Here is a 22,202-nt window from a genome sequence, read left to right on the forward strand (position 1 = left end):
CCCAGTGCACTGAAACATACTACATGCATCATAAAAACATGATGGAAAGTTTGGAATTTTGTCAGAATGAGCCCAGTGTGACACAAAGCAAGCATACACTGTAGGGAGCTATGGTGCCGATAAGACTTGCTCGGCACAGGGTTGTACAAGCCTGCCATTTGTTAAAGAAAAAAAAAAAGTATCTGAGGAACCATAAAATGAAATACGCTGTAGATTCCTAAGAGCATAAAGAACAAGAATGTAAAACATTGTGATTGATACGGCCAGTTTTGTGTGCCTGCCTTTTCCAGCTTACCTGTCTCTCTGGCAGAGAACCTGGGCATGAAGCTCTCAAAGTGGGGCCGGCCGAGAAAAGAGCAAGCCCCAGAGACAGCCACTGAGCACCTGCATCCAGCCGTACCTGAAGCTAAGGATCCACTCCTAGACTTTCTAATGACATGAGTGGATGCATTTTAAGCCAAACTGACTTAGTTTCTGTCACTTGCCCCTCGTGGGGTGTGCCTCATACCAGGGACACCCACGCTGCAGGGGTGACTCGAGCTCAGCCTCCCTTACCTGCAGTTTGGAAGTTAAGTGCAACCATTTGGGAGCCGCACAGCCAAAGGCGGAAAGGGTCGTAGTTGGAAGAGTCGACCCTTTGTCCCTTGGGGTAGATGCGGGTCAGGCCCTTCTGATTGTACTTCAGGAGATCCATGGGCTTCTGTTTGATGATGCTGTCAGCCTTGGTCTCCACGAAGGAGCGGATTTCTCGGAAGTCGGGGTTTTCTGCACACACAAAGTCACTTTTAGCTTGTGTCCCATCTATGCATTGTCTTGAGGCTCTGTGACGAGACCCACAAGCACTGAAAGTGATATATTGCTTTGTTACAACCATGGATTCTGAACCTCCGGGAGTCCCAGGTGATAAATGACAGCCCATTTCCCCAGACATTTAGTCTAGCATTAGTATTATTATTATATATATATTTTTTACTTAAGCCTACCACTAAGAAATCATGAAAGTATAGAAGCTATAAAAGAGGGCAGGGTGGGTTCGGACAGAGACCCGTCAACCAAGTATCATCAGAACCAGCTGCTGCCCCCAGGGAAGGGCTCTAATGGGGAAGGGGTTTAGCTGGGGAAGAAAACAAAGGCAAAGAGAACCTTCCAGGTAACTAACACACAGAGCTGGGCTGAATTCAGTTCTGGGCATGTGGCGGTACCCAGGGACTAGCCTCCCAGTTCCTTCTCTTAGGCCCTCTGTCCTGGGGTCACGGATACTTAACTCCAAGAGGAAGGAGTTATGAAAATTCTCAAAAGAAAAGGGGAAATAAACTACACACAGCCCAGAATCAGATCATTCCAGAACTTGCTACTCTGGAGAATCTGGCCTTAGACTGATTTTGTAATCCCTTTGTTGTGACATGCTGTCAATTCGGTTCCAACTCATAGTGACACTGTATAGGGATTCCAAGGAGAAACTCTGGTTTTGAACTGCCAGCCTTTTGGTTTGCAGTCCAGTGCGGACCCTACTGCAACACACCAGGACTCCTTAATCCCATTGTGGCCGGCTGAAAAATGGCCGACAGGACCTGAAACAGAATCCTAAGGGTCTGGAGAGCGGTGGCCAGAAACCAAGGCATGCTGCATGGCAGCCACCAGGAGCTGGAAGAGTCAAGAACACATTCTCCCCTGGAGCAAACGGGCGGAGCACAGCCCCACCATCACCTGGACTTCTGGTCTCCAGGATGCTGAGACGACATGTGTGGTGTTTTGACTACCGTTGTGGGTCAGTCACTCTGAACTGAAAGGGATCACACAATAAAAGGTCCTAGGAAAAGTGAGCAAAAAATGTGGGACAAAACTCTGAATCTTAGAAGCAAGATAAGGCTTGTAGTTGGATACACACTAGTGGGACACCCTTTCAGGCCTGGAACTGGCTCCATTTTCAGCCAAACAGTAGACAGATATATAAGGGGAACAATGTAACCCTAGTGCGGAATCTACACTTAGACAGGTGTGTAAGGGGAACAATGTAACCCCAGTGCGTTAACTACACTTAGACAGGTGTGTAAGGGGAACAATGTAACCCGAGTGCGGTAACTACCACTTGAAGACAGGCAGAGGGGGGAGTAAGGAAGGAAGCATGGAAGGGGAACACAAGGAGGGAGAGTGATGTTTCTACCTTGTAGGGAAACAAAATGTACAGGAATTATTGAATGGAAAACTGATTTTCTGCAGACCTTCACCCTCTTCACAATCATAAGTTAGATAGTACATGTGTATTGTTTGCAGCCATTGGAATCCGGGGTTTCAAATCAGTAAAATTCGAGCGAATCTCGAATGGGGAAAATTACAGATCAAAGCCCCTGGAACGGGAGAATCGGGAGAGGTGTACTGAGCACTCCCTGTCAGGAGCCTGAAGAGGGGCCTGGACACTGCTGTTTCCCACTGTACAGACAAGGGGCGCGGTTGCTACTGCAACATTCATGCTGCCGGACAAAGGAAACAAAGTTCCTAGCCCAGCTTCGATCTGTCATTTTTCCTGTTTCAGGTATCACTCCAGTTCACCCAAAGTTTACAGATTTATGTCTGCTCCGGTGTTGCTCCTTGGCAGTGACTGAACAGGGCTGAACTGGTTGACAGCTCTCTAAGAAACTCATATGTTCTCTCTTAAGCGTCTGCTGAACTTTTCCACACCCTCAGCCAGAGGCCTCTTCCTGGGACTGTTAACCACACACCATCAGACACAGAGAAAACCCAAGTCTTTCATACCAGGAAAGAGACCTAGTGTGGGGGATAATGTTACCTAAGTTGTCCTTGGTTTTGCTGGTGGGTTTGCAGTAGACAACGAGGTCGGAGAGCTCGATGGCGATCGACTGGTCCTTCTCCCAGTACTTCATGTTGTTCTCCTGTGAGGGGTCAGCCGCTTCAGTGTTGGCCTGGGCCAAGGATCCCTGCCTCTCAGCTCCTTCCTCAGCAGAGATTTTCCTCCTTCCACCAGCCTCCACCCCCTCCTCCTGCAGCCTCGAGTCTTTATGGAACTGAAGGGCTTCCCTTCCTCCTTCCCTTGTCTCTCACCCTGGAACTGAAGGGCTTCCCTTCCTCCCTCCCTCGTCTCTCACCCTGACAAACACCCCCACCCAGTGCCTAGACGCCACCCTCAAAAAAATATATATATTGGGTGGGTGGGGTCTTCTTTGTCACCAGCCCTCTCTCCTGAACCCCCTGCCTCACAACTGCACTGTTAGAACTTGTCCAAACCTAGTTCTCAGGAGCCCGTGGCCCGCACCTCTTTGTCCTCACACTCCGTCCACTATGTCCAAATCAGGATGGATGCCCCAACGTACCCCTCGTCGGACTCCCTAAATTCTGTTGCTCCCTCACTGGTCAAGGTGGACCCTGAGAGAGTGGCCGGTACTAGCAGACAGAGTCCACTGATTCCGTCATCACACCCTGAGTGCTTCTTGACTAGTAAGTTCATCCACACACCCAAGGGTAGGGGGGCTGTGTCTCCAGTTCACAGAGATCTGCAGCAGGGACCAGGCCAGATGCTTAGACCTCTCATGCCCCGTGGGACAGACAGTGCCCACCTACAGTCGGCCTCGGGGGTTTAGTGAGATGCCATCATCCCACTTTCAGTGCATACTGCCATCTGGCTGAGGTTGAGTAGCTGCCTGATATTGAAGAAACGGGACTCATCACACCACATCCAGCACCAGGATCCCTCAGGACACACGTGGCCCAGCTAACTATATCACAATCCATGTTGTTGTTTTTTCATTTCATTCTAAATGCCTTCCATTACTGAAAACACATGGCTTCAACAAAAACTAGTTAGAAAGGGTTAAAGGCCGAGTGTGGCCCCCAGCCTGAGTTCTCACTCCGCCTCCTTGGACGCACCATCAGCACCTGGAAGTGAGCCCACCCACATGCCTGTTCCACACCGGGGGTCCCCTGAACCACAGTGACCACCTCCAACTCCTCCTCCGAGAACCCGTCCCAAATCACCCGTCTCTGGGAACTTCAGGGTCACGCCTACCTATACCCACTGTCTCTCTTCAGTATGTCTCCCGGCCCCGCACCCTGTACCCACAGACAGCTTCTGAGAACAGACCCCACAGGTGCCAGATGCTCAGTTTGGTCTTTGGTTTAGTGACGGACACAATAGCTAAGGGTGAACTGAGTTGGACACATGGGTTCGAACCCTGGCCCTGCTATTTACTGGGCACATCCGACCTCCCCACTGCCCTCAGTTTCTTCAACCATCAGAGAGGCTTCTCCAAGTACAGCTCCTGTGAGGAAACCCGCAGGTAAAGACACCCCATTACCTCCACAGACAGCCTTCACCCACAAGCAGCAACTGTCATCAATGAACACCGACTCAGGGTGGCCCCCTGTGTGTCAGAAAACTGTACCCATAGCGTTTTCAACAGCTGATTTCTCAGAAAAAGCTCACCAGGCTGTTCTTCGGCAGTACCTCGGGAGGGTTCAACCCTCCAACCTTTCCTTTAGCAGCTGAGCGTGTGAACGGTTTGCACCACCCTGATCCCAGGGGAGCTAGACCTGAAGAGTGACCAACAAAGATGTCTTTGACGTGAGTCTCAGCGGTGACCATGACAGGAAGCTGCTGTGCATCCTTCCTATTAAAGCCACAAAGCCAAGAGGGAACGGTGCAGGCTAAATGGGGATACAACCGACGGCAAAGATAGTTGGCCTCTTGCTCATCTGAGAAATTGTCAAGATAGCCCCACTTCAGGAATGAAGGGCTCAGGAGATCACTAAACCAGCCCGAGGGGAGGAAAGAAATCTGTTCTAGGAATGCTGTTATGTGCTGTGGACTCGGTTCCAACTCATAGCGACACTGTATAGGATTGCTGAAGCTGTAACTCTTTACAGGAGCAGAAAGCCTCATCTTTCTCCCATGGAAAAGCTGGTAGTTTCGAACAGCCCAACTCGTAACCACTACGCTACCAGAGCTCCTTAAAAAAGGAGAACTAGAGAAAGGGGCTTTTTCAAGACGGGAAAAAAACTATTGGCGGGCCGGCCATGCAGCGCATCTGCCCGGGTCTACTGGGTTGGGCACCCGATTTTGCAAAATCCAAAAAAAGGAAACCTCTCTCGTTAACATGAGTACAGACTGGATTACAGGAGTGTTTGTTGGTATCGAGAAAGTTTCTCACACTCGTAACAAAATGCTCCTTTTCCAGAAGCACTATTTCTTTACAGAGTCATGGTATGGCATGGTAGGAGCTCGGGTAGTGTGGTAGTTAGGAGCAGGGCTGCTAACCTCAAGGTCAGCAAGTTCATGACTACCGGGGGCTCTGTTCCAATAAAAATGAACGGACTCCACGGCACACCACTGACCGACCAACCCTTATGGTACTCTAGGGTCAGCACTGGACTGCTAACCAACAAGCCAGCGGTCCAAACCCACCAGCGGCTCCTCGGAAAACCTCCCAGGGCAGCTATGTTTTGGAACCTACACAAAGGTACTTCACAACAACAATTTCTTTACAGACCGCAGGGTGTCCACTTGGCTGTATGTTCTTGGTGCTTGGTTTTCAACGTGAGGTGGTTTAGGGGAGGGGAAATGCTTGCAACAAACACAGCCTACCCTTCATGACTAGCAAGCCGCTGCCATTGAGTGATTCTGACTCATGGCGACCGCATGTAGGGTTTCTGAGGCCGTAAATCTTCACCAAGCGCAGGGCAGCAGCATGCTAGTGGGCACCAGGAGTCTATTAAGCTCAGCAAGGGACGCTGTGTTACAGATGAAATGTCATTTGCTTCTCTCCAAGTGTCCACAAGTTACTTTCCAGACGGGCAGCTCACCATATCACCAGGTCTCTTGGTCTATCCTATGATTGCCAAGGCTGGAAGAGGCCAGGGGGCTGGGGGGTTGAAAATCCGGCTTCCTGAGGCAGTCCTCAGACACAGGCACGGGGGTGTGGGGGTTGGGGGGTGGGGGGGACTGCAGGCAATGAACTGAGGCCTAAATCCAGGCTGGTTTCCCTAAGGCAGGAGGAGGATTTCTTCCTGATCTGTCCCCGACAAGGCATAACAGGAATCCAGCCGATGTGCCGACTCCCAGAGTTTTTAACCATCAAATAATGAGGCTTAATATTTTTTTTCTTCTTCTCATAAAATCCTTCAAATGTAAAACCTAGTTAAGAGGAGCTGGAGATCAAAGGCAGAGATCATCAGCCCTCCACAGCTCAGCTGAATTTCAGAAAGCTTTCTGGGATGGGAGGAAAAAGAACCTGCAAGTGAAGTTGCTGTTTCTCCACTGAGTGGAGTGGGAGACAAATGTGGGAAACAAAACTCCAAGCCAACAATGGCCAGGCTTGATGGTGCGACAGACACTGGGAGAAACCTGGAAGCTACGGCTCTGACACACGCTGAGGCTTGGAACCAAGCTCACCCCTGTGGCTCAGTTTTCAGCCAAATAAGAGACGGGCCTCAACCAGATGTGATCAAAAGGTCAATGTTTCTCCAAGGGCAAAGTTCAGGCGAAACGGAAACGGGAATCACAGCGGAAGTAGGATAGGCAATGTTACAACTACAGTCAGTGACGGGGGTCCTGGTGTGGCAGTGTAGGGTAAGCACTAGACTGCTAACCACAAGGTTGGCAGTTCAAACCTATTAGCCACTCTTTGGAAACTCTACTGGGTCGCTCACTATGACTCAGACCCGACTCAATGGCATTTAACACCACCAACAATTAGCGACATGAAACAAAACTTGTGTGAATTGTTGAATGTTGGACGGCTATGTCAACGTTCACCAAAATCACACAACCACAAACACACACAACCACAGCTGGAAACAGCAGGCTGCACTAGGCAGAGAGTGTCATGACAAGACATGAGGTCCACATGTGCTCCATTCTCAGAAGTGGCCAAGGTGCATATAAACAAAGTCTCAGGGGAACAGTCTCTAAAGGAGTGGTGGATTCTGTCTTCCTTCAAACGTGGCTAGAGGAGCCCTGAAGATCTATGCTATAGGACAGTCAGGACAGGTGGTCCCAGACAGTCCCTGATGAGAACCACGCAGCTGACACACACCCAGAGAGAGAACAGGATGTGTCCGGTGAATACAGGAATACCTCACCAACACTGCGCTTTTTACAGATGGAGGGCTTTTCAAAGAGAAGGCAGCCCTGCGTCCATGCTGCAAGGTTGGCAGTTCAAACTCACCAGCCGCTCCTCGAAATCCTATCCAGGGTCACTATGGATCGAAACCGACTTGACTGCCCTTGACAGCAATAACTAAAGGCCTACTGTTCTTGTTAGGTGCCATCAAGTCAGTATCACCTCATAGTGACCCTGTGCACAACAGAACGAAACACTGCCCAATCCTGGGCCAACCACACTATCGTTGCCATGTTTGAGCCCATTGATGCTGCCAATCCATCTTGCTGGGGGTCTTCCTCTTTTTCTCTGACCCTCTACCCTGACAAACATGATATCCTTCTCCAGTGACTGGTTCCTCCTGACAATATGTCCAAAGTATGAGAGACACAGTTAGACCATCCTAGCCTCCAAGGAGCACTCTGGCTGCACTTCTTCTAACATGGATCTGTTGGTTCTATGGACAGCCCTTGGCACTTTCAGTATTCTCCTCCAACACCACAACTCAAAAGCTTCAATTCTTCTATGGTCTTCCTTATTCACTGTCCTGCTTTCGCATGTATGTGAGGTTACTGAAAATACCATGGCTTGGGTGTCCTCAAGCTGACATCTTTGCTCTTCAAAACTTTAAAAAGGTCTTGTCCACCACTCACTCGTCTGTCGCACTGTGGTGGCTTATAAGTTGCTGTGATTCTGAAAGCTATGCCACCAGTATTTTAAATACCAGCAGGGTCACCCAAGGTTGACAGGTTTCAGATGAGCTTCCAGACAAAGACAGACTAGGAAGAAAGAGTGACGAACTATTTCTGAATATTTCGTCACTGAAAACCTTATGAATAGCAGAGGAAGAATGACTAGCTCCTGGTTCACGCTAAGGACTAGTGATGGATCTTGTGAGACGCCATGCTGGGGTCTAGAACAGGGCAAGGCTGATGGGCCCCATCAGGGTGAATCTTCTAAACACGGGGACATCTCTCCAGGTGAGTTACTGGGTGACTTAGGGGATACTGGATGCCACTCTATGAGCCTTGAAGGGTGAACTCATCAGCTATATCCAGAATTGGAGGGGTCTCAATGGGTCTCAAGTCTACACTTTGGTTCAACATGTGATATAGAATCAAGTGGAACACCAGGAACCCTGAAGTTTCCAATTCTGCAGTCAGGAGAGCAAGTATCCCAGGTCTAACAGCCTGGTCTGACTCCAAACGAAGGCCGCACGCCATCCATCCATCAGAGGACGGGTCCTGCTACATCTCAGACGCCAGGCTTAACGCCTCCCAAACTTCTCATTTTCCACACAAGGAGACCAAGGCCCAGAGAGGTTCCGTAATTGCCCTGCACCCAGTCCTGCCCAGCTCCAGACTCCTATCTACCCAACTCCAAGGTCCTGTTTTTACCCAAGACCTCACAACTCCTCAAACCACTTCTGCTCCAACACAGACGCCCCAGTCAAAAGGACGCCGACAGGTCTGTTCCCATCGAGGGAGGCAGTCCTTTGTGGAGCAAGACTGTAAGGGCTTTCAGACTGTTAAGACATGTCTCTGAACTGTAAGGTCTCCTCCAGGCACTGTGGGGAGGACCTTTGTACAAGGTTTAGAAACAAGGAAGTATGTACATGGAGGCCGGCCATGCCGATGGGTCAAGATAAGCAAGGCCAGATAGGCCCTGGGCGTGAAATGTCACTGTACACATACTGAAGGTCCACTTTCCCATGAGGACCTCAGGATCCCTGTCTATCCTTTCGTGATGATGTCCTGCCACCTGCTCCCACCTCATTCCCTCCTCCCAGAATTCTGTGCGCCAGGCCCACCTGGGCCCAGGTGAGCTCAGTACCTACCTTGGTGTCTATCTTCCAGGTGATCTGGCGGATGCTCTGGAACCACTCGAAGAGCTCCTCCACCCGGTCAGTGGCAAACTCCACCGGGGGGTCTCCCTGCTTCTTGGGCTCCAGGATGAAGACAAAGGGTTTCTGGTTTTTCCCCTGTGGGGCTTTCACTGTGAGAGAGAGGGAGGACCCCCCGTCAGTCACCAAGACCATCAGGAGACTCGGTGCCCTAGTCTGGGCAGTTCACTCACGTACTACTTTAGGGAGTCCCCAGAAGACCAGTCAGGGCCCTGACCCTCAGAACCTGAGGTATGACCTGATTTGGAAACATGGTGTTTGCCGATACAATTCAGTGAAGGGGCTCAGGGTGAGAACCATGTTGGATTGAGGGTGGAACCCGAATCCAAAGATTGGTGTCACTGTACAGGAACCAGAGGGTGATGTGAGATTCCAGATCAGCCAGGCCCACACTGTCACATCACACTCGCCTCCAAAGCTTATGAGAAGGAATGTCTGTGGCTTTAAGCGCCTCATTGGTTGGGAATCTAACATGGAGTCCTGGTGTGGTGCTGTGGGATACAGCACTGGACCACAAGGTCAGTTTGAACCCAAGGTCAGTGGTTCAAACTCACCAGCTGCTCCTTGGAAATCCAATGGCACTTAACAACACCGTAGTCCAGGGCACTATAGGATTGGCACCAGACTGCTAATCACAAAGTCAGTTTTTCAAAGTCACCAGCCGCTCCTCGGAAACCCTGTACAGGGGTGGCTGTATGAGTCGGAACTGGCTCGGCAGTCAGCAACAACCACATGGCAGCTCAGCCCTGGGGCATGAACACAATACGCAATTGCTTTTACACGTAAGTAAACCAGAGCTAAAGAACGGATATTAGCTGCTCAGTAACAATGGCAGCGCTGGGGCTGCAGCAGATTAAGTGTTGGGCTGCTCTATGCTCTCTGCAAGGTCAGCGGTTCGGACCCACCAGCTGCTCCATGGCAGGATGATGTGGCAGTCTGATTCCCTGAATCAGGGGCAGCTCTGCTCTGTCCTGAGGGTCGCAGTGAGTCAGAACCAACTCGACGGCCCCAAGTACCTACCCAAGGGGAGCGGTTCTCTCACCATCTCCACATCACAAGCGAGAACACAGCGGCTCACTGAGGATGCCACTGGGGTCACCAGCGTGATCCCAAAGCCCGAGTCTGTAACCTGAGTCCCTTCTTCACTCTGCAGAGCAGCACATGGCATCCCGAGTCCCAGCTCACCTGTCACCTTCCCAGAGGACTCAGACACAGCCTGCGGTTACTTGTTAAGTGCCGTCGAGTCATTCTGACCCACAGCAACCCCTGTACAGGGTTTCCAAGGAGCAGCTCATCGCCAACCTTGTGGTTCAAACTGACCTTGCAGTCCAGGTTATTAGCCCACAGAAGCTGGGTTTTCTCATCTGTTCGTGGCAGTAAAGCCACCCTCTCCTATCTACCTTACTGGATCATGGGAAGAACCAAGAAGGCCAGCAAGCACTGGTGCCCCACACAGCCCAGGGTCCACCCTGGCAAATGAGGCAGCATTGGGCGCCAAAGCCAGGCCCCCAACTCCAGAGCCCTGTTCAGCCTGGCCAGCTCACAGAAACACTAATGACACCACCAATGACAGGGGCCACTGCCACCCAGCGCTTGTGATGTTCCAGGCTGTTTCAGCACCTTAGACACTAATGGTGGACAAAAACCGGTGACCACTCACCAATGTGGCCTCAGGGACTGAGCAGCCACAGTACCATCGGCTAGGTGACAGCTCATCTCTGCTCAGAATGGCCTGAGAGCCAGTTCTGGGGGATTTGAACAAGAGTCGGTTTAGACAGCGTGTGTTCTTACCCACGTTATAGGTATTGAGATCCAATATCCCTCGACAAAGAGACCCTAAGGGATTGTCTTCAATAATCTGCGAAGAAACAAAAAGTAAGCCATAATAGTCTTCATAGGAATACTGACGAGACAGCTGGTTTCCAAAGCCCACGCTGTATATAGCACGGAGACGCTGTATATAGCACGGAGACGCTGTATATAGCACGGGGACACTGCCCACGGAAAATGCCTTTTCACTACAGGATCTGGCTGCAGGGAGATGGCAGGATAATGAAGCTGGCAGTCGGTGGGGTGGGCAGCGAGGAAGCACAGTGGGGTCAACACTACACTCCTCCTCCAACGTGCTTTAAAAGCGGGCCTGGTGAATTCTGCAACAGGTTCCAAAACGTGTGCTCAGCCCCTGTTTCCAGAAGCCCCCAATGGAGTGTCCATCAACAGATAAATGTGGTCTCTCCGTCCAACGGAATGAGACCAGATCATAAAAACAAAGGAGGTCTTGATGCTCGCTACACCACAGATGGGCCTTGGGGACGCGGTAGAGAGAGGGATACCATGCAGAGCTGATTGTAGGGCCCCACCTCACAGACACAATCGGAGCTACAAGGGGCCCAGGGGAGTTACTGTTTTGCGTCCTGAGTTTCTGTTTGGGAAACTTTTGAGTGAAGACAGTGGATCTGCACAATGTGGCAAAAGGCTTAGAAAAGGAGCGAGAAGAAGGTCGGGACACCCCCGAGGTGTAGATGTAGAAGAGGCTGAATTGATGTAGGTTTTGCTGTCTAAACTCAACATCATCACCGTAATAAAATTTTACAGGGGAAACAGAATGGTGGTAGTTATACACATCAGGATGAACACAGTGTTACGGAACAGTACAAGGGAGGAATGTGGAAATGGCAGGTGTTTTGTTAGTGCCTGTTTACTTCCATTTTAAAAGTCATTAAAATAGTATGCTTTTATTAAATATATTCTACCTAATACAGACAAAACCACTACGTCCAGAACCTATTACTTGGCACGATTAGAAATGGGCCCCATTTGCAAACAAAAACCCAGCTCAACAACCTTCTGTAGGTCCCCATGTCTAAGGGAAGCGATGCCAGTGCCCCGCCTATCTGGTGTTGCTGCCTCTCCGGGGCAGCCTTCTCAGCTCTGCCTCCCGCTGTACACGCTGCCCTTGAGCCATCCTCCGGAGGGCGGACTGTGTGCTGGTCTGACCCTCACTGGCCTTGGGCGAGCATCGTCATCTGGTGCCCAGACTCGCGTCCCCGAAGTCACCCATGGGGCCGCCCTTCACCTTCTGGTTAGCACACACACTCCCTTGTGCATGGTAAGCACGTTCCCACGCCTGGATGGCCAAGCTCAATGCTTTTCATTTGCTGCTTTAAGCAACGACAAATTCTCCAGCTGGCCATTCTCACTCCAGTGGGGATTCTCCTGCATATTCACAGCCTCCCATCCCAGCACATGCTGATGACAACATGGCGGACAAGTCAGGTGGCTTCCACACATGACAGCTCCGGGGACACTTCCAACGTCCTCATCATTCAGTTCTCTTGTTCCAGAACTGCCAGGACCACACACGGCACACGCACACTGAGGTGCCCACTGGGCCCACATCACGGCACGTGCACACTCACACACCGAGGTGCCCACTAGGATCACACCACGGCACGTTGCACACCCACACACTGAGCAGCCCAGTGGACTCCAAAAGCAGCAGGACCAGTGGCGCCCTTGTTACGGTGTCTGAAACTCACCTGCTTTTCTAGCTCTTCGACATCAACTGTTGAAATGTCCTCGACGTAGTTTGATGGGAAGTACTGTTGGATCCGGGCGCCATAGTCGCCCTTCCACCTAGAGAAAGACAGCGGCGTCAATGCGCCTTCGCAGGGTGGTATGGACGGACCCATTCCCACACTCACACTGCAGGAGCTGAAGGGCGGCAGGCATTTCAGAGGGTCCTCTGCTTGTCTAGCAGTGAGGTGAGATTGCGGTCACTGTGATCCTCTAAGTGTGGATCAGAGTCTCGAGGTGATGCAGATGATGAAAGTGTTCAACTGTGAGCTGAAAGGTTGGCTGTTGAAGCCCACCCAGAGGCATCTTGGAACACAGGCCTGATGATCTACTGCCAATAACCGGGAAGCCTACAGTGCCGTTCTACTCTGACCACGTGAGGTTTCCAGTAGTCTGAATCGACTCGATGGAAACCAGTCGAAACAAACATCTGGCCAAATACACCACAGCCAAGTGCTTCTACGCTTTAAGAAGGCAGAGGCCACAGCAGACAAAAGCTCCCAGCCACCATGTGAAGTAAGTGAAAAAAGAGGTATGAAAAGATTCTGACGTTAGACGGATTGGAGTCAAACTCCAGCTCCACCACCAACCACACAGGCTCTGTGTCCCTCAGTCTCCGTCCATGACACAGAGAGCGGATTGATTCCATTGCAGGATTTCACTCAGAACAGAGGAGCTGAGCTATGCTGAGGACTTTCAGCAGGGCCTAAGTATATGAAGAATGCTCAGCGTACTCAACCTTCAGGTTACTCCGCTAAAGCTGCTTGTGATTCTAAAGGTCCAAATGAAAACTGGGTTGGACAAAGAGGATTCTCCTGATTCTCAATAAAGCTTAGAAACCCACCAACTCCTTGGACTGTCCCAGCAACCCTAGCAGACCAGTGCCGGCTGTGCTGTGAGGACAGCAGGGTGCTCCCTGGTGCCACCTCCTGGACCCTTGCGGTAATACAGAGAGGAAAGAAACAGGGAAGAGGTGGGTAAGAGAGTGTGGGCTATGGAGCCAGACAGCAGATTAATCTCGGCCTGCCCTGATGTGGAACCTGGAACAACCTCTTCTCTGAGGCTGAGCTTCCTCACCTGTGAATCGTGGTTAATAATAGAACCAACCCGCTAGAGTCAGTGTGTGGATTCAACATGCTAGTCCAAAGTTCTCAGCACAGACGTGACCAGTGTGTATAAGCTACTGTCTGCACGTTGTAAGCTGAGCCCAGCTGTCTGGTGGTTGGAAGAAATAACCAATTCCTAGTGCTCAAGTAATGAGCAAATTCTTACTGCTCCAGGTCAAAATTAGCCCAAAACACCATAGGCTGAGGGAACCCACTGATGGACAGTGAGTTTTTCTTCCTTGGTTAACAAAGGGATGAAGTAGCTAAGTCCATGTGCACCCAGGTACCTTTGGCGTGAAGATGCCCAGAGCACGACTTTGAAATTCAGTGCACAGGCTTGAGCAGCCCACACTGTTTACTAGCTACACAACTTTACAAACCCTCCTTTTCTGCATCTGTGAAGTGGAGATAATCAGTTACCATTTTGCAGGGTTGTGATGAAGAGGAGTTGGTTTGGCAATGCGTGAAAGCAATTTGCTTGGTGTCTGCCCTGTGGGGAGGTCTCAATAAATGGGAGATGCTGTTACAGACTCTCTTGTTGGTAACTGTTGCCAAGTCGATTCTGACTCCTAGCGACCCCATGAGTGCAGAGTAGGACTGCTCCATGGGGTTTTTAAGGTTCTTAGCTTTCTTCAGAGCCATCTCTGGGTGGGTTTGAACAGCCAACCTTGCAGCTAAGAGTTGAGTGCTTCACCGTTTGTACCACCCATGGAAGGATTCCTACACATAAACATTATCATTGTTGTTTATCCACTTCCCCCGTATACTGCTTACACCGGCCACCTTTCCCAGGGGTTGTGCATGGTGGTCAAAGCCAGCGGAACAGCAGATAAAAGGGGCAGCTAAGGTCTCATTACCAAGAAGTTCACCTACCCAGCGGCCCAGCCCCACATACAGTCTTACCAGCCCCCGGGCTCCTTGGAGACATTGTGGATGAGGGCGCCACGGCAGAAGCTCAGCTCGTCACTTCGCTTGGCTTTGTAGTCGTATAGAGCTTTCACGGTTCTCTGAGGCTTTCCGGGGAAAACAAGGAGGAAAAGGTCAGGCAGGAACCGCACCTGCATTGCTGGCACCATTCCGAGGCGGCAGCTTCAGGCCAGTGCTACAGCGACACCTGCTGGTGAGGGTCTGGAACTGCAAGGTGCTGTGACCCACAATGTCACCAACGGGTGGGGCCGGGTCAGAGGCTAGGGACCCTAGGTGACCTGCCATCTAACACTCAGTTTACTCAGCAAAGGAAGGATACGGCTTTTGGGTTATGTCCTGGCTGCCACATCAGAAATCCTACTTGACGTTCTCAGTGACCCTCCCAGAAGTTTGATTTTTCAAGGACACCATTTCCTCGCTGGCTCGGGGTCTTGTTTTTGTCTAGGCCAGGGGTCCCCGACACTCTAGGAGGACCCCAAGGGTAGGTCTCCTGAATGAAGCTCCTCAGAAGGGGGTCTTCTCTCCGATGGTAGAAATAAGACAGACAGAAGCCGCTCGTTTCTTTCCAACATATTCAGCTTCCATGGCAACACGAACGCTCACAGTGCAGGGAGGTACCAGGTACCAGTGGGGTGACCACAAAGACTTTCAGATCCACGGCACCTCCACACACCCCCACTCCAAATATGAACAGGAGTGTCACAAGGGATCAGGTAAAAAAGCAAGGCTATCGACTCACACCCCTCAGACCCATGAGTTCAATTCCCTGTTCTGCCCTTGCAGCTAGCTGAGAGCCCTGGTGGTTCAGTGGTGCAGGTGCTGGTCTGCAAACAGAAAGGTTGACAGTTGGAAAGTACCAGCTGACTGACCCATGGGAGAAAAACGTGGCAGTCTGCACCTGTAAAGACATAAGAGGCAGTTCTACTCCTCCGTAGGTTCACTAGGAGTCGGACTCGAGAATTCACCAGCTATGTGGACCTCAGTTTCTCCATCTGCTAGATGGGAATAAATACGTAACTTTTGTTACTATAAACAATAATGGTAACTTAAAGCTATATGATAGGATGTATGTAAAGCTAATGTACTCCCATGTAAACTATGACATAATTCACAATGAAAAGTTTGCAAAAAATAATAGAAATGCAAACCAACCAGAATGCTCCTTGGAAGCAAGAATGGTGAGATTTTTGTCTCATAAACTTGGGACATGTTATCAGGAAAGATCCATCTCTGGAAATGGACATCATATTTGGCAACGTACAGGGTCAGTGAAAGAGGGAAGACTGTCCCCACGAAGAGATGAACCGACACGGGGGCAGCAACAATGGAATCAAACATGACAAGCGTTTTGAGGATGACACAGCGCCCCACATAGTGCTTAGGATCACTATCAGAAGTGACAAAATGGTGCCTAACAATATTTTTTAAAGTTGAAGAGCAAAGATGTCAGCTTGAGGACTCAGGTGCGCCTGACCCAAGCCATGATATTTTCAATAATCTCATAAGCATGCGAAAGCTGGACAGTGAGTAAGGAAGACCGTAGAAGAATTGAGGCTTTTGAGTTATGGTGTTGGAGGAGAATAATGAAAGTGCCATGGGCTGCCAAAAGAACCAACAGATTCGTTTTGGAAGAAGTGCAGCCAGAGTGCTCCTTGGAGCCCAAGATGGTCAAACTTCATCTCTCATATTTCGGACATATTGTCAGAAGGGATTGCTCCTCGGAGACCCTATGCAGAGTTGCTATGAGTTAGAACAGACTCGACAGCACTTAACAACATGAATGGGAAAGCACTGGTCTAACCTTTTCATCCTTTAATCTCCATAACAACCCTAAGAGGTAGGGAGGACCATTTACAGATGCAGAAACCAAGGGAAGTGTTCAGGAATACTCTGCCCACAGTTAACCAACTGTTAGGTCACAAACTCGAGGGCTGAAGTGCCGTTTCTGTAGCAACGTGGGCTCCAAGATCTGAGTCGTGGGAACATCCCACCAGAGGCTAACCTGGGCTCCGGGCCTTCTCTTCCCCACCTGCAATGCAGCCACCTCTATGGTTCTACCTGGGCTTCCTGCTTCAGGGGCAGGCATGAGCACCTGAACCACAGGTCAGCCCAGGCTCCGGGATCTCAGGAAGGTCCAGCCAGAGGCAGAGGAGGAACCACACAAGGAGCAAGTCTCCAATGTGATGGTGGGAGAGGTCCTCTTGTCAGGCTGCCTGAGCTACACAGAACAAGCAGATGACCAAGCAAGGCAGTTAAGAACACACTCCTTACAGCCAAACTGCTTCGGTCCAAGTCTCCACATCTATACAGGATTGAAGTTGTTGTTGTTGTTAAGTGCCATCGAGTCGGGTCCGACCCATAGCGACCCTGTACAGGGTTTCCGAGGGTATAAATCTTTACGGGAGTAGAAAGCCTCATCTTTCTCCCGCGGAGCCGCTGGTAGTTTCGAACCGCTGACAGTGACCTCCAAATTTCATGTCTCCCATAGAGCTTGTGAACATGACCTTACTTGGAAACAGAGTCTTTGTAGGTGTCATCAAGTTAAGAAAGAGACATTCTGGATTTCAATAAGCCTGAAATCCAGCAGACTGGCGTCCTTATAAGAAACAGGGGAGACACAGAGGGAAGCAGGCTGGAATGGTGTGTCTACAAGGCAAGGAACAGTACCAGATGCTACCACCAGGAGGCAGAAGATTAGCAGGAGCAGACTTCCCCCAGAACCTTCAAAAGGAGCCACCTTGGACAGCACCCTGATTCCGATGAGAGCATCAATGTCTGTTATTTTAACCCTTTCTGTAACCCGTAGGACAAAGAGTACCTACCTACATTTGTCTCCTTTAGTGTTGAGTGGGAAGCTCCTATCCCACTTTTAATCCATGCTGCCAACTAGAGGGGGCTTCTATAATTGCATGAGTCTGAAGAAAACACCCTCATCCCACCAACTCCAACACCAAAAACCCCTCAGGACACAGGTACCCCACTAACTGTACTTTTTTTTTCTTTTTTTAACCCACATCCTATTACGTTACTACCACTAATTGTATGTTAATACTAATAAAATCCATGTTCGCCCTCAAACTTTTCTAAAATGTCATTCAAATTTCTTTCCATGACTGAAAACACATTGTTTCAACAAAAAATTCAAAACAGAAAATAATTTGGTCTTGCGAGGACTGAGCTGCCCAGTTCACTACAAATCCCTAGGAAACCAATATAACACTTTTCTAGCAGTTGTTCAACCTCTGCATGCCTCAGTTTCCTCATCTGTAAAATGGAGATGAAATACGGCCACGGTGAAGACTAAGGAGCAGATGTCATCTAATGCTCCCAATGCCTCATCCATGCGGCCTCATAGTGTGCCGTCAGTGTGACGTCATGGTGTGACATCATAGTGTGGCCTCAGCGTGTGACCTTGTCACTCTAGCTCTAAGAAGTGACAGGAAGAAATAACACACAACACGCATGCCCAAAGCCTCACGCAGGAAAAAGTTCGCTTTAGTTAACTAAACAAGCCAAAGACAGAAGAGTAACCCAAAGGGTCACTGAGGGGGAAATTGTGAAGTCCGTTTTGGTAACAGCCACCCAGAATATTCTATAGCTATAAAAACCCTTTTCTTCCTTTTTTAAGTTAAAATTCCCATTTGTGGGAATTTCACCCGAATTACTTGGCTTATCAGGTTAGATAACAATGATCATTAAGATGAGCAACGGGGAAACCACAGGGGACCAAGCGCAAATGAGCAGAGAAACATGGCAGAGGTCCAGGGCTGGCAGTGGTAAACTGCGCCCCCGTGTGGGCAAAGAGAAGTTAACACCCAGACATGCAAACAGTCACACAGGATTATGTACAGAAGGGATGGTTATTTATCCTTTTTAGAAAAAGTATGTTTTTTCTTGCAAACCATTTTTCAATCATAAAAACAAATATACTTTTCTTCTGAGGTCCTCACAGACTGGTAGCTTGAGGTCAAGTGCCTCTTACAGTCACGCTTTACTTGGCTGACCTCATTTTTCGGTTGATTTTCTCTAAAAATTGGGTGAGTGGTTGACAAAACTCTGAACACAGAGATGTCACATGAAACATCCAGATTTGCAGCTTGTCTTGGAAAGTCAGAAGACCTAGCCTGCTCTCTGGAAATGCAACAACTGGCTAAACTGAAGACTGGCCACCTCTGAGATGAGGCACATGTGCCTCAGTTTACCACGGTCTCCACCATGCCCTGCCATCCCCCTAACATGAGGCAGAACACCTGCTGCCACTTACAACACCAAATGGCGCTGTCACTGAAAAGTCAGGAGATTGTAATAGACGGAACTGTGTCCCCAAAAGGATGCGCTGAAATCCTGATGGTGGGCATCTGTGAAGGAGACCTTGGATACAAGGTCTTTGTTAACCTAAGGTCCTCTGGGAGGAGGGTGGGTCCTGATCTAGCCTTAGTGTTGTCCTTAGAACCAACAAGGGACAAATATAGGCAAGAATGATCAAGGGATTGTATCTACAAGACAAGGAACAGCCACAGACATCTGGTCTATCAGAAGCTGGAAGAAATGAGGACTTTTCTCCTGAAGGTGTAGGAAGAATAGGGCCCAGCTGATGCCAGGAATTTGTACTTCTAGTCTCCAGAACAGTGAGAAAATCAGTTCTGTTATGGAAAGTCCCCCACTTTGTGGCATTTCGTTACAGCAGCTCTAAGTCCTCATACAAACACGGTGTCCACTCTCAGGCCTGGTTGGCTCTCCTCATTCACAGAACCCTCTTGGTCTTTATGAACTTTTGAGTTTGCAACCCCTGTTTTATAGGAAATCCTTTCTAAAAGGGGAAAGAAAGTCTCAAGCCCTTCAAAATCAATGCTGAATGTCCCACCCACCCCACCAACCGTTTGTAGAGAATCGTCCTGAAGTGACCCTTGGGCTACATAAAGTTCACAAAGTAGATACACAGAGACTCCAAAAAGTTCAAGGGAACTCTAAGACCAGAAAAACTAGCTGGTACCTGGCTGGGAACCGCTACCAACTGCTCTAAAAATGATCACATTAAAGGTCCCATTAGACAGTAGCAGGAAGTATAGAACAAAACTCAAAACTATTAAAAAAAAAAAAAAAAAAAAAACAGGTTTACTGGTCAGATAGAGACCGGAGGAACCTGACTAAAGCCCTCGACCACCCTTCAGGTATGAAAAGAACTCCCCGCCCCTCATGGCCCAGTTTTCAGCCAAGCAATAGTTAAGTATATAACGCAGACAATAACACTGGTAAGGCGCGCTCACCATAGAATGGTCCATCCTTCAAAGTCAAAAGGGCAACATTTCCCTGAGGACAGAGTTGAGAAGGGACAGGAAGGAGGAGGTGGAATGAACAGGAACCTCAGGGAGGAAGCGGGATCACTGTTGTTGCACGGAGGGGATGTAATCGTGGAGATGAAACAAAGGGTAGGATTTGTTGAATGTAAAGCTGATGATCTGTTCAGTAAACCTTCACTCAACTCAATCAAAAGTTAGAAAAAAAGTTTGAGGAGAAATTCCTTTTATCTTTTCATTAAGTTTTTCCATGAACTTTGTGAAGCCGCCGTGTCCACCGGGGTAGGAGGACATTCCTCCTGGCTAGCCAGAGTTTCTGGCATTGGCTGATTCTTCTAGTGCACTGCACACAAGTCCCAATGTACCCCCCTTTCTAACACATCACCTCTTACCAAAAGGGATTTGTACTGGGCAGAGATTTTAAGTACAAAACTAAACTATAGGGCTCCTTCTAAATCGTGTGCCAGATGGTCATCCCAAAGAGAAGGCTCCCCACAAATCTTCCTCTGTGGGTTCAGACGCAGAGAGAGGTGAAGCCAGAGCACAGAGGAGCGGAAGTGAGCAGGGAAAGTTAGAAACCCAACTCTAACCCTGCCCACGCCACGTAAAAGGACCCACCAGAGAACGGTGGGAGGAAGAGATACCATCCGCCAACCAGGCGGAATCTATAAACATCACAGGCTCATCTGGCAAGCCAGACCTACCAGAGAGAGTTTTAGTTAGAAATCGCTCAGCCCAGACTTCAGGATTTTGGCTTGGAATAGTCCTGTGTAGACGAAATCCCACGGACCTTTTCCCTGGAACTGATGTCAACCTGTGCAGAATCATTTCTTCTTCCTCCACCCCAACCCACCTCTCAAAAAACATCTGTGTCCAGGTTTTCACAACACCCCCACGTGCTATGATAAACGCCATCACATCAAAGGACAGAACACAGACCCATATAGAGAAAACCCAACTGCCACCAAGTCGGCCCGGCCTCACAGTGACCCCGTAAGGCAGGGGAGAGCTGCCCCACCGAGTTTCCTAGGCTGTCATTCTCTATGGAAGCAGACTGCCACATCTTTCTCCCGTAGAGTGGCAGGTGGGTTCCAACCACCAACCTTTTGGTTTGCAGCTGAGTGCTTTAAGCATTGCACCACCAGGGTCCCCATGTTAATTACCCAAACCCATTGCTGATGAGTCCGCTCTCAAGAGTTGTTGTCAAGTCAGTTCCGACTCTCAGCAATCCTGTATAAGGTTTCCAAGGAGCGGCTGGTGGGTTTGAACCACCACCTTGTGAAGCAATCTGACCTTGTAAATCCAGTGCTTATCCTATAGCACCACATTCTGATGCACAGCGACCCTGTAGAGGGTTTCTGACACTATGAATCTTTACAGGAGCAGACAGCCTCGTTTTTCTTCCATGGAGCAGCTACTGGAGTCAAACCAGGGACCCACTGCACCATCAGAATCCCCCAATACGAGGGTTAGGAAATTGTGTGACTCAGGGGTGGGGGTGGGGGGCGTGGTGCATCATACCGTGGAAGGATTGATCTCACTGGGGTCCACATACATCCTACTGACATCATAGAGGGAGTTTATATCTCTTTCCTGAAAAAAACAACAAAATGAAAAGTAAATGGCACCATCTGCAGGCCTGGGATAAACCCTACATGTCACGGGGTCTAGGCGTCTTAGCGGTGGCCCGTCTTTGAAGACCTCTGTTTGCATGAGACTACGTATGAACACGCTGTGTTCAAGTACTAATCTAAAGGCTGTGAGTTCAAACCCACCCGGCGGTGCTGCAGAAGAAAGACCTGGCCATCTGCTGCTGAGAGGATTACAGCTATACAGCAGTTGTACTCTGCACACACAGGTTGCCATGAGTAGGAACCAACTCCATGGCAGTGGGTTTGGTTCTGACCGGTCCCTTACTAGGCGAGTCATGGGCGGCAACAGGAAGTAGCAGCTATAAAGTTCTCCAAAACTTGGAAGCTGTATCCCCAAGCGAGCAAGGTTCCCTCTCCTGGCCTACTCTGTACTCTACTGTAAAAACACCCCCAACCCTAAGACCCACTGGTGTGTGTGTGTGTGTGTGTGTGAAAGCCCACTGTGTATGGCTCTGCCAAGCCCATGTCCAGAGCTGTCATGTGGCCGTCTTAACGTCGGCCACAGAGAAAGTGTGTAAGTCACAGGAAGTGGCCGATCACGTATTCCCAGCAAGCAGCTCCGTCTTCTCCCACCTCCCTGGCCCCCTAACTTAACTCTGGCCACCATGACCTCTGTTTGACACCTGCAG

The 22,202-nt window shown here is 49.6% G+C and overlaps 1 protein-coding gene across 1 annotated transcript in view; it reads right to left on the reverse strand.

Annotated features, from left to right (window-relative positions):
• The window catches only part of PLCG2 (phospholipase C, gamma 2 (phosphatidylinositol-specific)), a 152,891-nt gene that overhangs the window by 11,985 nt on the left and 118,704 nt on the right, over window positions 1-22,202 (reverse strand). The window contains exons 20-26 of the mRNA XM_006860138.1: window positions 21,443-21,514; window positions 14,601-14,710; window positions 12,555-12,651; window positions 10,807-10,873; window positions 8,950-9,107; window positions 2,789-2,891; window positions 556-765 (exon numbers count right to left, since the gene is read on the reverse strand). Coding sequence (XP_006860200.1) covers window positions 556-765; window positions 2,789-2,891; window positions 8,950-9,107; window positions 10,807-10,873; window positions 12,555-12,651; window positions 14,601-14,710; window positions 21,443-21,514 — 817 coding nt within the window. The remainder of the gene's footprint in view (window positions 1-555; window positions 766-2,788; window positions 2,892-8,949; window positions 9,108-10,806; window positions 10,874-12,554; window positions 12,652-14,600; window positions 14,711-21,442; window positions 21,515-22,202) is intronic.

This window comes from Chrysochloris asiatica, unplaced genomic scaffold (genome assembly GCF_000296735.1).
Source record: "Chrysochloris asiatica unplaced genomic scaffold, ChrAsi1.0 scaffold00037, whole genome shotgun sequence".
Classification (NCBI taxonomy): domain Eukaryota; kingdom Metazoa; phylum Chordata; class Mammalia; order Afrosoricida; family Chrysochloridae; genus Chrysochloris; species Chrysochloris asiatica.